Below are 15,595 nucleotides of genomic sequence, written 5' to 3' on the forward strand. Positions count from 1 at the left end.
AAGCCTACACGCTCTTTACCTGTCCACCGGCAAATAGGACGAGGCAGAGACGCGAAAGATAACCCTCCTTTAAAACCTCAAATAGTCCACGACGTCCCATTCACCAGACGCATAATACTACTACTCCCCCCCCCCCCTAAAAGATATGAGGCGTATTACGAACCCCGAAGTTTTAAATTTAAATAACGCATACGTAATAAAAAAAACAATAAAGAAATAAAAACAAAAATTATGAAATAAAAACAACAAAACAAAACAACACGAGAGAATTAAACATCAAACAACTTACACCTTTCTTCGAATAGACGCGCTTGGCCTATCGGAGGCGCTCTATCCTCCCTCGTCTCCCCTCCTTACCACCTACGACCATTCTTTACCTCCCGTAAAGTAGACGCGCTTGGTCTGTCTGAGACGCCCCACTTCTTATCCTCTCAACCCTTTTCCCTATCCATAAATCAACACAAACACACCTTGTATCGCCCGTAGTCTACCGCTCGGCCCCGTGGCGATACTCTTCGCAAATTACAGAAACGCAATCACATACGCGAAACACTCACGCACGCACTCTCACCCACCTTACGTTCTGGCACACGCATACTAAAAATTCGGGACGTAACATTTTTTAATAATTTTCATTAAATCTACATAAAATTACTGTTTTTAAAATTTAATTTCATGTTTCTTGCTTATTAAGTAAAGAGCAAAAGAAATAATATCTAATTATTTATATTAGATATTAATACAAATAATTAGAAGTAAATTTAGATGCATAAAAGAAAAAGCATAAAGAAAGGTACATAATGAAAACGTTTGGTTTGTTGTGAGCGTTTTCCGTTTGTGCGTCTCTGATGCACGGCGGTTCTTCAGAAATATCTCTGTGGGTTATTTCAGCCTAAGGGATTGAAACTCCGAGAGAAAGGACTTGTGATGATTGAGGAAAAGAAAATAGTCACATGTTCCACTGTTACAACAACTCGGTCTTTATTGTTCATTACAATCAGCTGTTCGCTCGCTCGAATGGACTGCGGGTTGGGTGTCCGCGATCGTAATAAGACGTAGTCCGCAATAGCACAAATATGTTTACTCTCTCCGCCCGGTCACGACGCATTCATGCTCATATTCGATTGTGTGGCGCAATTTCGAGTGGCTAGTGATCGGATGTTAGCAGCTTCCGCGAGGCTAGGCGTTTCGATTGGAACGCGGTTTACTTGTGCTGCGTAAGGTGTTATTTCGATACGGAACAACCCGGAAGCAGTTCCGTATCGAGATTTTATAAGCTCACGGAAGTTATTTGGGACTTCCGTGAACGCGGCAAATTCCTGAATGTTTTGAAAGATAGTGCCTTTCGCAACATCTTTCGCTTCCTTGTCTGGTAGCTGTAATGCGGATTACAACAGATTAAAAAGGATAAATATATTAAAATAAATCATTGCCTTAACCCTTAGCTGACACCGTGAAGTCCAGCTGACCCCAACCTACTTTAGCTTCAATTTATTTTCCTTTATCGTTCAAGAATTATACTTGTGACGCTATTTGTTATTAGTTCGAAGAACCCTCAATCCCCTAGAGAACAGAGTAATCTCAATAGCGTCAGTCTAATCGTGGCAGTCGAACAAAATAGACTGGGGTCCGCAGAGACCTTAGTGTATCAACAACAACCACCAATAAACTTTTTTTCAAAATATAGTATCCTCAAAATATAGAGTAATTTCAAGAGGCTAAAAAAAAGCTAAATTTTTAGCTTTTAATATGAAATAATAAAAAAGTTATGTTTTTTAATTAAAGTAGCCATTTTTATCTTTTTGCATTCGTAAATTTTTCCATGTTTAATATTTTATCAAAATAAACTCCGAAATCTTCTAAAATAACATTTGAAGACTCCTTCACATTTTTATCAAGTGATAAAAATCAATAGCTATTTTACAATACACATTTTAGTCAAAAATAATACGATAAACAGGTTAATATATCGAGCCAAGACAAATTTTCCTAATACATTATAATTTATTAAATAAATTTATATAATTATAAACGCGACTAATAACCAGCTGTGTGAAAAAATGTTAAATTTCGAAACGTTTCGACTATACTTAGTCCTCTTCAGTCATAATAAATTACCAATATGTATGAACTTAAACGTGAATAAAATAACGGACACAAAAATATAATTAAATGGTTAAAAATGATGACCATTGAACAACCATAAAACAGCACATGTCATATCAAAATATGTCATAATAAATAAAAACGTGAACCAATAAATAATATAATTAAATAAATAATAAAATGAAAAATAATGAAATTTTTTCGCAAATCGGTTTTCATATTAAAATAAATCTAAAAGATCAAAAACGATGGAATATGTGTTATGAATAACATAAACTGATATGCGTATTGTAAAAAACTGTAAACTTATATATGTTGATCCCAGATCTTAAAACACAATATTAAAACGAGCAACAACACAGAGTATTCTACAAAGTGTAAAAGACCAATGTAACGTTCGGTAGTCAGAGGCAGAACACATTTTAATTTGGGGTCTAAAAAACCCCCAGAGTGCCAGTTATATGATTCTGGTAAAGTACGCCAGCTAAGGGTTAAGAATATACCAATATAATGTAAATAGAAATAGGGAAAAATGTGACTATTAAGGAACAGGGTTGGGAACGTTACCTTAAAAAAGTAACGCGTTACCGTTACCGTTACTTTTTGTAAAAAGTAACTCGTTACCGTTACTCGTTACTTATTTTAAAAAGTAACGCGTTACCGTTACCGTTACCGTTACTTAGAAAGTAACGATTCGTTACTTCTTTGAAATGCTAAAGTAAAATGTTAAATTATAAAATTACATTATTTAATAATCAATATTAAAACTTAAAACTTTAAACTAGTTTCTAATATATAGCAAGCTTTTTTATATTAAACTCAATTAATAATTATTCTAATTTTTTATATTAATATCTTTATTTTTTTAATATACTTATCTTTATAAGAATTTATATTGTAATTCACAAATGTCATTTTGTCAAAAATTATTAATAAACTTTGTTTTTAAAAATTAATGTTATATAAGCATTCCAATATTCATTACCAGTATTGAAAATCTATAGTTCAGTTTCATATACATATACTATAGACTTTTAGACTTTTAATACTAGCAGTGACTATCGGAATGCAGCCTATATAAGGTAGAGAATATTTTTCAAACATATATTTAAAATATATATTATAAAATATGGAAATAAATATTTTATAATTGCATTTATTGCACGTAACCTATAATCTAGCAGATAGGTTATACATATTGTATGTATTTGCGTATTGAAGACGACTATCTATAGTCTTTTAAATCTCAAAATAAAAGGTTTACGCATCGCATTAACAAGATATTTCAACAGGGCATTCTCATGTGGCATTGACTTCCAGCGCCCTATATCGGAATATTTTTATCCAATTAAGAATTAATTATCCATTAAGAATAATGCGCGCGACCAGTACGCGATCTATTGAACAGATATAAAAGATATAGGGAACTAAAGTAACGATAAAAGTAACGGCTGAATTCGTTACCGTTACTGTAAAAATGTAACGACGTTACCGTTACCGTTACAGACATAAAAAAGTAACGAGCGTTACCAAAAAAATGTAACGAAAACGGTAACGGCGTTACAAGTAACGCGTTACTTCCCAACCCTGTTAAGGAATATAATATTACAAATATTTTAATAAAAATATTAAAATTAAAGTTGTTTAAAAAAGATGGAAAGTTGTAAATAAACAAGAAAAAAATTAAAAATAGGTAATACGAAAATAATATAAAAAAATAATAAAGAAATAAAAATGCGCACAAAGTGAGCAAATGTATTGTTCTAATTAAGATAAAAATTATACGATTATATTTATTACTAAATAGCATTAATTTCATCCATTTTTAATATTATTTTTTTCTCAAATATTTACTTGTATAAATTTAATTAAAAATACAGTTTATTTTAGCAATATGTTTTTATAAATTTTATGTTAACTCAAATTCTTAAGAATATTGTACATCTGTTTTATATGATGTATATATTACACACACACATATATATACAGGGTGTTTCGCATAAGGTATGCAATATTTCATGGAAAGATAGACGGGATCAAGGTGAACATTTGATCACTAAAAGTCCACTATAGTTTTTGGATATCTCTAATAATAGTCGAGATATTAATCTTTCAAATTGTACGAATGAGAGCGCACCGAGGGAGTCGGCAACCAATGCTTGACACAATGAGCCGTGCTATAGCTCGAACGGCTCAGCGCTTTTCTCAGCGCGCTCTCATTCGTACATTTTAAAAAATTAATACCTCGGCTGTCATTGGAAATATCCAAAAACTATAGTGGACTTTTATGTTCACCTTGATCCCGTCTATCTTTGCATGAAGTATTTTATATCTTATGTGAGACACCCTGTATACACACACACACACACACAGACACGCACGCACGTACGCACACACACACACAAGTTTAATTCCACATACTACAAATTTTAGCAATGTCACAGCAATGTCAACATTGCAACATTTTTGCAATATTGTTTTATGCTATATGCCCATACAGCATAAAATATAATGCAATATTATAGTAACGTTGCAATACTTCAATAATATTGCAGCAATATTACAACATTGTTAAAATGTTCTATGCTGTATATGGAATTTAAAATACAATTTCTAATTTAAAATAAATATTAGTAAGATAATGCAATGCAAGCAACGTAACTCAAAATATATATGTATATAAAAAAAAAATTACTGCGAATTTTCATATAAATTATAAAGTTCTTCAAGTAACTTGTCTGATACCACAGTTTTCGTATTATCAGTATCGCGTTTTACATTATTTTTCGACTCCGAGGAATTAAATCGATTGATATTAGGAGTCAACAAACAACTTAAATGGGATTTCATGTTCATATACTCCTGTAAAGGCCTTCCCATCTTATCTTTGTATCTAGTCTTTGCGGGCGTGCGATTCGCGAGCGGTTTAATTGGCGTATTTAATTTCATGGTAATATCTAATTCATTTTCCAATTTCACGAAGCTATCGTTCGAAACGTTCAAGTCATTCAAAACCTTTTTCATTAAGCGCGCGGAACGCCTCTTTGCTCCGGATTTAGATTCTTTATCCTGATTCATCATTGATGAATTCAAAGTATCTTCATTTTCTTTATTAGAAGAGGCTCCAGAAGCAACATATGTTTGATTCATCAGTTGCGTTACATTTGTTTTTAATGATTCAGATTTTCTAACATCGAGCGTTCTACAAATTTTCTTTGAAACATTATTGTGTTCCGTATTAATGTTAACAATTGTTATACATGATAATTTATCCATGTTATCCATCACTTTTATATTATCATTTATATTCTTTGTTACTTCCATCGTTTGTTTAATCTCAGCTTTATTATTGTCTTTAATTTCTCTACTTGCCACATTTGGTACAGATAACATATTATTAATGCTAGTTAGTATTAACTTTAGACTAGCCGTATCTTCTTCCAGCCTATTGACGAGATGTTCCAGTTTAGATGCAAAAGCAGTAAATTCCGTTTTACTAAGAGTCACATGACCATCATCGTTAGTATCATGCTGTGAATTCAAGCACGACTCGCTTAACGTTTTAACGGTTCGCAGAGACAAATGTAAACCTTCTTGATAAATATTTGTAGCTAGACATTCGTCTTTATCAATATTAATTGAACAAATCTCTTCTACCTTTTCTGCATCAGGTAAATCTGTGCAATAAATGTTTTGATTTACATCGTTACCATTGTGCAGATCAGCATTTATTTTCGCATTCATATCACCCACAAAGAACTGCGATCCATTAGTAGCGTCATTAAGCTTGTTATTATGGCTTCGATTTTGACAAATATTAATAATATTCGGATTCTCATTAGAATGTAAATTTTCTGAGATTTTTGCCGTATCACTATTCGTGTCTGCGAGATCTGAGTGAGGAGAATGCAAAATGTTTATGCCAGATTGTTCATTCGTGTTAAGTGTCTGCGACGATATACTCGGTATGATTAATGTTTTGTTCCTTTCCATACGTACGATGGCATCAGCAGAGTTGAGTACCTATTTAAAATAAAAAGTTGAATAATAAAGTTAAAAAGTTAATAATTTGTAACTAAATTTAATTTTAAATAAGTTAATTTTTAATTTTAAGTAAGGATTTTTAAAACATAAAATTTAATTTATTGACTTTTCCTGAGTTAAAAAATTTTCCTATGATAAAAAAATACATTTCACTTAAAATAATATAGTATAATGTTATAAGTGTGCGGTGAGTTCGGCTATTGCGCGTAAATGCGTTCATCCGCACAAGTGAGCAATAGCCGATCCGCACATGTTGCACACAATATTATTTGTTACCTGTGAGTCAAAATGTGATCCTTGAGTATAAATTAATAGGTAAGGAAAGAACCACTTTCAATGCACAAATAGCAAAAAATATTTCTTTATTATTTCATATAAATTTGCCAATATTAATTTTATTTGACAATTATTATAACGTAATATTGTTTTTATTGAAATTAATATAACTTGAAAAATTACGACATTTTAATTTAAGATAAATGATACTTTTTAAAATTAACTTTTAATTTAATTTTAATTAATTAAATACAATTTTTAACTTAAGTCAGTTTTTTTACGCAACTTTTAATGTAATTAATTTTATAAACTATTCCCTTAATTTAATTTTTATTAAAAAAATATAAACTTACCGAAGACTGAGAATCAGTGTTTGAATTAATACTTTCTATTAGAGACGAATTGTTTTCCAATATTTTAGGAATCTTCGTGTTTATGTTGTCAGAATCCATTGTTGAAATCCGGAATTGACATAATTCGTCCTTATTTCGTTTGAATCTGTTTTTAATATATAATTCTTTTATGGTATTCGGGGGCACTAAGAAACTTTCTCTCGTAAATGAACATGATTTTTTTTCTCTTGGATCATTATTTATATTATCCATACTAACTCTGATGAGTCTTTTAGTTTTCATTGTAGAAATTGGGATTTCTGTAAATTTTAAATTTCGCCGAACATTTCGTCCGTTGTAAGGTAATTTTGTGTCTATGTCTGTTACTGAAAAAATATAATAAACAAAAAAGATATTGCTAGTTGTTGGTAGTAAAATAAAGAGGTTCTTCAGTTTAAAAAGAAATTAAGAGAAAATACATGACACACGCGCGCACAAGGTTTAGCATTATAATCTTGAAAATAATAACAAAAATAAAATAATAAATTTTTGACTCTTCGTATACACACTGGATGGTTACCCATAACTAAAATTCCGCGCTCTGTACCTTTTATGTACTGTAATAAATGGAACTAGTGTCGCCATCAAATTGTAGTTTGGGGTCTTAAGTAAGATTTCATTCCACTCTGCTAGTAAAATAAGCGTCACTTAGCTTCTGGTAGCTGAAGTGGATGTGCAGGTATTTATCACCTCGTGTGTGTATACGAGATTAAATACGAGACAATTTTTTCCTTAAAGATAAACATTTCAACAATAAAATGCTAAATTTTTACTTAAAAACAATAAAAATTACGAAAGTTACCTTTTTTTTGCAAAAACTCACTTTTTTGTAAATTGCGAACTATAAGTTTTTTAAGTATGAAATTTCTTAAATTTTAATACCAAAAGTGTGTAAATATTTCCTCTAAACATTAAAGTTAAAGTAATCATAAAATTTTTCAGAATTTTAGCATAAATATTTTAAAAGGTACAGTTGTTTAAAATTGCCGTGAGTGGCAAATGCGAAGGTTGAAAAGTTAGGTATGTATACGAAAGATCAATAGTGTTTTTAAACAAAATTCATGTATTTTGTTTATAATTAAATTATTTAAAAATCGCTTTCCAATAAAATTCAATGTTATTTTAAAAAACCTCTTAAACTATATCAAAATATTTGAAAAAATTTAAGAAAGCTTATAGAATAAAATTGAATTATTATTTCAAGCATTACATTGCCAAGAAGAAACTTGGTTTACAATAATCTTTTATATATACATCTATCCATGCCAAATATGTTTACAAGATCCTCAAATCTATTAATAATTGATTTTGATAAAAGTTATAGAGGGGCCGCCTTGTGTACTTGAGTAAAGGGATTTTCAGCAAAGACCTTAGTTTCCAAAAAAAGCAAGTTTGAATTATTATTGATTAGCAAAAAATTGAAGTTTTAGACATGTCTGGTATATGTTCAGAACTTCAACTATTTGTTAACCAGTAAAGTATGATCCACCAGACAGCAAATGCGACTCGTACACTGCCGATCCGGGTTCACATCCCGATTTTGCTTAATTTTTTTTAAATAAAATGATAAATGTTCCATTTTTTATTTTTATATTATAAATATTCATTATGAAATTTTTAATTTTTAATAAATTAAATTTGTTTTTATAACAGAAAAATAAAATAAAAGTAATTGATTTAAAAAAATGCATTTGCATGCAATCATACTTTTTTTTTTAAACATTCTTGAGAATTATGGTAGTGTCTCGTACCAAGTAAACAAGCAGCGCAAGACGGATCGTGTTCTTTATGAAAGATGACGACTTGCAAGCATTTGCGAACATATGAGATTTACTAGATTTCAATTACTAGATTTCAATAACGACTGAACTGATCAAGTTTTGAGTGAGCTCAATCGATAACTTAAGTTTGAATTATATAATAAAACTGTTTTAATTTTTCTTTACACGTCCTACGAGCTGAGATATCGCGATACAAAGACAAATATCAAAATTTTCATGTAAGATACGTTGTTAACCCTGTTCGTTTCTCACTATTATCAGCTGACACTTGCTTACATGCATCATATATGTAATACTTCTATATGGCCAATCCCTGTAGGTGAAAGAGCGAAAACATCACAGTGCTGACGATATTATTTTCTCTATCTATTTGTGTACTTCGTTCGCGATGCGCATGCTCGACCATTCGCGCACGCGCGTCGCGAATGAAGTACACAAATAGACAGAGAGAGAACGATATCGTCTGCACCGTGATGTTTTCGCTCTCCCACCTACAGGGATTGGCCATGTATAAGTATTACATATATAACATGCATACGCTTATCGCTAGATTTCAATCTAATTATCGAGAATTGAAAATAACAAATGACTTTGCGTTAGATCGCTGTCATTCATATAGAGAATACTTGATATCGCTAGAAGTACAATTGGTCACACTGCATTACGTTCTCAAGTTTGTAACCCTTTAATCAACGATTAGGTTAATCAGAGCTTGGTGCAAGTGGCCCTTAGCTTTCGATTGAGTCTAGTTAGAATTCGATCGGTTGAACCGTTATTGAGATCTGACAATCTCGCGTCAATTATTTTTCTTAAAGAAGCACACAGACACACTTGGCACTTTTAACTTTTTTTTTTTAATAATTTTGTTTAATGATATTTATCGTACAAACGCTCAACCATAAATTTAGAAGCACTATAAACATCTTATAAAAACAACTTCTTTGTAGTCAAACAGATTTTTAAAAAGGGATACAAAAGATATAAATCATAAAAAAGTTTTTTCTTCAAACACTTTCAAAGCAAGGTCTTTTGATCTTGGATTGATGCTGCTTCGCACTGAATTTGAAATAACCAACGGAAAAATATAAACAAAAATATAAGCAAAAATCTTTCACAAAAAATCTCCTTTAAAATATTAAAATATAAAAGTGGTAAAAACATTAAATACAAAAAGTTATTTAAAATTAGCTGTAATACTGTGAAAAGCAATTGATAATTCAATAACTAATAAAAATATCGTAAATATTTACAATATAAAGATTAAAAAACAAAGAGAATAATATATTGACTAAATTAGTCAGATTTATTAATATTACAACGTTTCAACCTTAGTTTTAGATCATTTTCAAGTGTGCAATTAATAATGCCGATTTAATACAAACATTATCGAATCAATGTAATTCAAATTGTTTCATGCCATATGAACACTAAAATATATTAAAAATAAGATAAGTATAAAAATTTTTAATAGAAGATGAGTATAAAAATTTTTATTTAAACAAACCAAAAGCGGGACGCAAAACTGGATTGCGCACACTGTTCGATGAGCCATACTCGTCAACTGATCAACAAATAGTCAAAGCATATGCAGAATACGTCTAAAATCTTAATTGATAAGACTTCCATATCCAACCCTCTAATTTTTATAAAATTTTGCAGACACGTAGTTTTTTCTAAATGTAATCAAATCCCATAAAGGCGAATGTACAGAAACGTCTAGTTTTAAAGATATATAACTTTTAATTACATTTAGCTTATGTAAACAATTTTTGAAATTTTTATCTAAAAAAATCTAAAATAAATTTTCATACAATTATTTTTATTGTTATATACCTTATACATATATATTTATATACACTCATTCGCAAAAAACGAACCATCTGATTTTTCTCAAATTTTTTAATATCTTTCAATAGCTACAACTCCGCCAAAAATTATCGTATCAATATGATAATTCAATAACTAATAAAAATATCGTAAATATTTATTTACAATATAAACATTACCAAAGCTCAAATTAAAGCTTAAACTTTTCTCTTAAAAATCATATGATTCGTAACTGAGTTACAACATACATTTTACAAAATGGCGGATCTCGAAGTGCTTGAAAAATGAGAAAAAAAATTTTTTTAATCGTTGCGCAGCTCAAGGAAGTTAGTTCCCTGATTTAAAAGTGTATGAGTTTTTAAGCTCATTAAACTTTATTTCTTGAGAAATTTTTGGAATCTATCTTTGGAACGTTTTTTTACGATTTTTTACAAAGCTACATCATTTTAAAAAATGTTACAAAAACGAAAACTTTTTCATTTAAAATTAGCACTTCATGAACTAATTTGATGTATAACTTTAACTCCTTCTATTGTTGATCAACGTTACAACCTGTGCGACTGTTGCAGAATCTAATGACATTGTTGCGAAATTGAACTGAGTATTAAAACAATACGCTCAACCTTTATACATACAACGTAAACGACGCCAAAAAAAAAAGTTTTCCTCCAATATTCAACTTTCGTATTAGGTGTACAACTTTGCTTCCGCCGTTTTTTTCGAAATTCGAGGCTTTATTGTGAAAAACTGGTTACACATTTACAATTCAAAGTATTGTCCATCGCTGGCCACTACTTTCTCCCATCTTTCTGGCAGCATACGAATCCCGCGAAAAAACTGGTCATCTTTTGAGACGATCCACAAATCGATCCAATTTTTCTTCATAAGAACGGAAGTGTTGGTCAGCCAAGCCATGTGTCATTGATCGAAACAAGTGATAGTCAGAGGAAGCAATGTCCGGAGAATACGGCGGGTGAGGTAGGACTTCTCATTTCAATGTTTCCAAGTATGTTTTGACGGGCTTCGCGACATGAGATCGAGCATTGTCATGATGCAAAATCACTTTTCGCGTCTATCGTTGTATTGCGGCCGTTTGTCTTTCAGTGCTCGGCTCAAACGCATCAATTGCTTTCGATACCGATCGCCTGTGATTTCAGTCGGTTTTAGTAGCTCATAATACATTACGCCGAGCTGGTCCCACCAAATACAAAGCATGATGTTGGAGCCGTGAATATTCGGTTTAGCCGTCAATGTGGAAGCATGGCCAGGAAATTCTCATGATTTTCTGCGCTTGGGGTTATCGTAATGAACTCATTTTTCGTCCTCAGTCACAATACGATGCAGAAATCCCTTCCGTCTTTGCCTTGCAAGCAGCTGTTCACAAGCAAACAAACGCCGTCTAACATCTTTCGGCTTCAACACACACTCGTACGGCACCCAATTTCCTTGCTTCTGAATCATTCTCATGACTTTCAGGCGTTTTGAAATGGCTTGTTGAGTCACTCCCAATGAGTCCTGCCAATTCTTCTTGCGTTTGACACGAGTCTTGATCAAGTAATGCCTCCAATTCTGCATCTTCAAAAACCTCTCTTCCACCGCCATGCCGGTCTTCGACGTCAAAATCATCGTTCTTGAAGCGTTAAAATCACTCTCGGCACGTTCTTTCACTAATAGCGGCCTTTCACTAATAGCCTTACCATACGTATTTGAGAGCATTCGATGAGCCTCAGCCGCAGATTTTTTCATATTGAAGCAAAAAATTAAAACCTCCCGCAAATGATGAAAATTTGGCTCGTAAGCTGGCATTTTCAATCGAGAATAACTTTATAACGCGGACACAAATCGACTAATATTTCGATGGCGTTATGTTTACAAATGCCTAAGCTTATTGTATGATGTCTACGACCTATTTATTTCGACCACCACTTACCGCTACAGCCGCTATTGGAAAACGGTGAAAACAAAGTTGTACAATCTAAATGTCGAAAAAAAGCGTTTTTTGGCGACGTTGTACAAAGGTCGAGTGTATTGTTTCGATACTCAGCTCAATATCGCAACAATGTCATTAGATTCTGCAACAGTCGCACAGATTGCAGCGTTAATTAATGATGGAAGGAGTCAACGTTACGTATCCAATTTTTTAAACGTTTCTCGTACAACTGTACAGCGATCGTACAACAGATACTTGGAACGGGTAGTTATGATCGGAAACCTGGATCTAATTATCTAAGATGACCAGTATACATCAGCATATTATGTCAGTCAAAATAAAAAATAGCTGTTTTTCCGAAAACGGCCATGCTCCTATTGTTCAAATTTTATAAATAGCTTTTGTTTAGATAGAAAAGAAGTATATTAAAAAGATTTTTGGCGATTCAAAGGTTAAGCCACTTTTTAAATTATTTTTTATATTTTCTGTATATTTTAATATACAACGTTTTGATCTGTTTATGTTGACATATGTTGCGGGGGTGGGGTAGTTTCCCAATGGAGGCTGGGGGTTGACAGTGACTTTGTCCTTGACTCAGTTATGTGTATTATATTGAGAGTATGTATTGTTTATATTGTTCGCGAGTTAGTTTAGCTTGTAGTATTTTGACGCGCTGATTTCGAATATGATAGTGAAAATTGGCGCAAATCATAGAGCCATAAAAATCACGGTTTTTTATTTATTTCCGCAAATTATGGGAACTTCAAATAATACTTCAGATAAAAGTTATAGATTTCATGGAAATACATATTTTATGTTCTATTGCCATAAAGACAATAGTTTTTAAGAAAAACGACGTCAAATGTTCAAAATTTCATAAAACTTATCTAACACAATTCGAGTTTTATTAGTTAATTTTATTAGTTAATAACGGAAGGGGATGCAGCAAAGCCCCTCCTTCACCCACGTGTTTTTTGTACCACATGGGTTTCCACGCGTAGTGAGGTCCACCCCTGCTTATAGAACAACGTCCACGCTTGTACTGTACCACATGGGTTTGCGACTTTCCAGGGCATCTGTACCGACGGGGTGGGTGCAGGAAGGGGGGCAAAGCCTCCTTTGCCTCCCTGTGCGTGCGTGCGTGCGCGCGCGCGCGCGCGCGTGTGTGTGTGTGTATAACCACAGCGAAGCGTCCACACTTCGTACTACACTACATGGGTTTGCGACTTTCTACACGTAGCGAAGTCCACACTTCCCCCCCGCCCCGCTTAAAGAGCGAAATGACGTCCATGCTTGTACTATACCATCGATTTGCGATTTCAGATTTGAAATTGTGGCTAAATAGGGACTTAAAATTGGTTGGGTTAGAGTTAGGAAAAAATACGGGGAGGGGATACATGGGGAAAAACGGAGCCCCTCCCTCGCCCACACGTTCTCTGCACTATATTTATGTTAATATGTGTCAAAATAAACATCATCAAAACGTTCAATATTAAAATATACAGAAAATATAAAAAATAATTTAAAAAGTGGCTTAACCTTTGAGTCGCCAAAAATCCTTTTAGTATACTTCTGTTCTATCCAAATGAAAGCTATTTATAAAATTTGAACAAAATCGGAGCATAGCCGTTTTCGGACAAATAGCCTAAAAAGTAATCTGCAACAAATTGGAGGTGAGCGATACCATTCGGTAAAGACTTGCGGAGAAAAATCTTTAAAATCAACGACTAGTCTTAGCTAGCTTCAAAAAATCGGCACTGCGAAATTCGATTAAATTTCGCAATAGAACGTAACGATGGAATTATTATGATTGGAGTCGTATGTTATTCACGGACGAATCGAGATTTTGTTTCAGAATACCTGATAGACATCGAGTGTATCGTCGTGTTGGATAATAATTTGCTTCATGTGCCTTAAAAATAAAACTTTAATGGTGGCTCCATTACCCAGATAGCCAAGCGAGATTAAGCATATCGGGCAAATTAATGCACTGCATGTATGTTGTAAACTTGCCCACAATTTGCTGTCATTGTAATTTAACGTGGAATCAAGTCTTAACATCAGGAGAGCAAATAAGCTTCATGAATTTATAAAATTATAAGTGCATGCATTGAGGAATAATAACACATGTCTTGTCACAATGACAGCAATTGTGCATGCATGTTGACAACTTGCCGTCAGTTGAATTCTAATGTAGAATTTTATATGATGTCAGAACAACAGACAGTTTGAGGAAACACCTTGGCTTTAGTTTGATCAAATTAATAGGGAATAAATGACAGCAAAATAACAACGTTGCCTTTATTTGGCTATCTGGATATGGTTTGGGATGGAATATCGGCTACCGGTCATACGGACCTCCACTTTTTTTTAGCATAATATGGATTCCCACATTATATGTTTATATTAAAAACATTATTATTCCATACGTAATGCCTTACAAGAAATTAAATGGAGAAAATTTTTCATTGATGCAAGATTACGTGAGACCACGTTGCGCAAATAGTGACTAATTTTTTGATCACGTAAACATACCCCGAATGCTGTGGCCTGAATATGAGTCCGGATATGAATCCTATAAGATATTTATGGAATATCCTAAAACGAAGAGTTAGAAAACATAATGCTCAAACATTAGCAGCACTCCGCAACGCCTTGCAAGAAGAATGGGACAATTTAAGACAAGAAGAAATAAGAAATTTAATTAACAGTATGCCTTAACAAATACAAAAATACAAAAATTGTTAAATACAAGAGGAAGTAATACACATTATTAAAGCACACATATACGTGCGTGCGCGCACACACGCACGCACGCACGCATGCACGCGCGTGTACACATACACGCGCGCGGGATCAGGTTCCTACTATGTCCATGTCGTTTATCCTGGGTAATTCCAAAAGTAAGATACACATATGCACACACTCACAATATTTAAATTCGCGTTTACTTTTAAGAGACAAATTTTTAAACTTTAAAATTTTTATTTTAATTTACCTTTTTAAAGAGTTTTTCCATGACAATTTTTTTATGAATTACTGATTTTAAATGAAAAAGTTGTCGTTTTTGTAACATTTTCTTCAAAATAATGTAACTGTTTAAAAAAGTCATAGAAAAAAGTTCCAAAAATTGATTTGTTAGAAAATGAATGAGTTTAAAAACACATACATTTTTAAACCAGGGAGTTGACTTTCTTGAGCTACGCAACGATTAAAAAATTTTTTCTCGATTTTTTAAG

At 32.5% G+C, this 15,595-nt stretch overlaps 1 protein-coding gene across 4 annotated transcripts in view; it reads right to left on the reverse strand.

Annotated features, from left to right (window-relative positions):
- Positions 1 to 956: 956 nt before the first annotated feature.
- LOC105835852 (E3 ubiquitin-protein ligase BRE1) overlaps positions 957 to 15,595 on the reverse strand; it is a 39,239-nt gene continuing 24,600 nt past the window's right edge. For 2 of the 4 annotated variants that reach the window (XM_036292055.1, XM_036292049.1), the window contains 3 exons: positions 6,780 to 7,144; positions 4,802 to 6,129; positions 957 to 1,376 (listed from right to left, as the gene is read on the reverse strand). In XM_036292055.1, coding sequence (XP_036147948.1) covers positions 1,271 to 1,376; positions 4,802 to 6,129; positions 6,780 to 7,144 — 1,799 coding nt within the window. In that variant the 3' untranslated portion in view covers positions 957 to 1,270. Of the gene's footprint in view, positions 1,377 to 4,801; positions 6,130 to 6,779; positions 7,145 to 8,525; positions 10,386 to 15,595 lie in introns of those variants that run through there. The other 2 variants (XM_036292062.1, XM_036292057.1) reach the window with 2 other exon arrangements.

Source organism: Monomorium pharaonis, chromosome 1, assembly GCF_013373865.1.
Source record: "Monomorium pharaonis isolate MP-MQ-018 chromosome 1, ASM1337386v2, whole genome shotgun sequence".
Classification (NCBI taxonomy): Eukaryota; Metazoa; Arthropoda; class Insecta; order Hymenoptera; family Formicidae; genus Monomorium; species Monomorium pharaonis.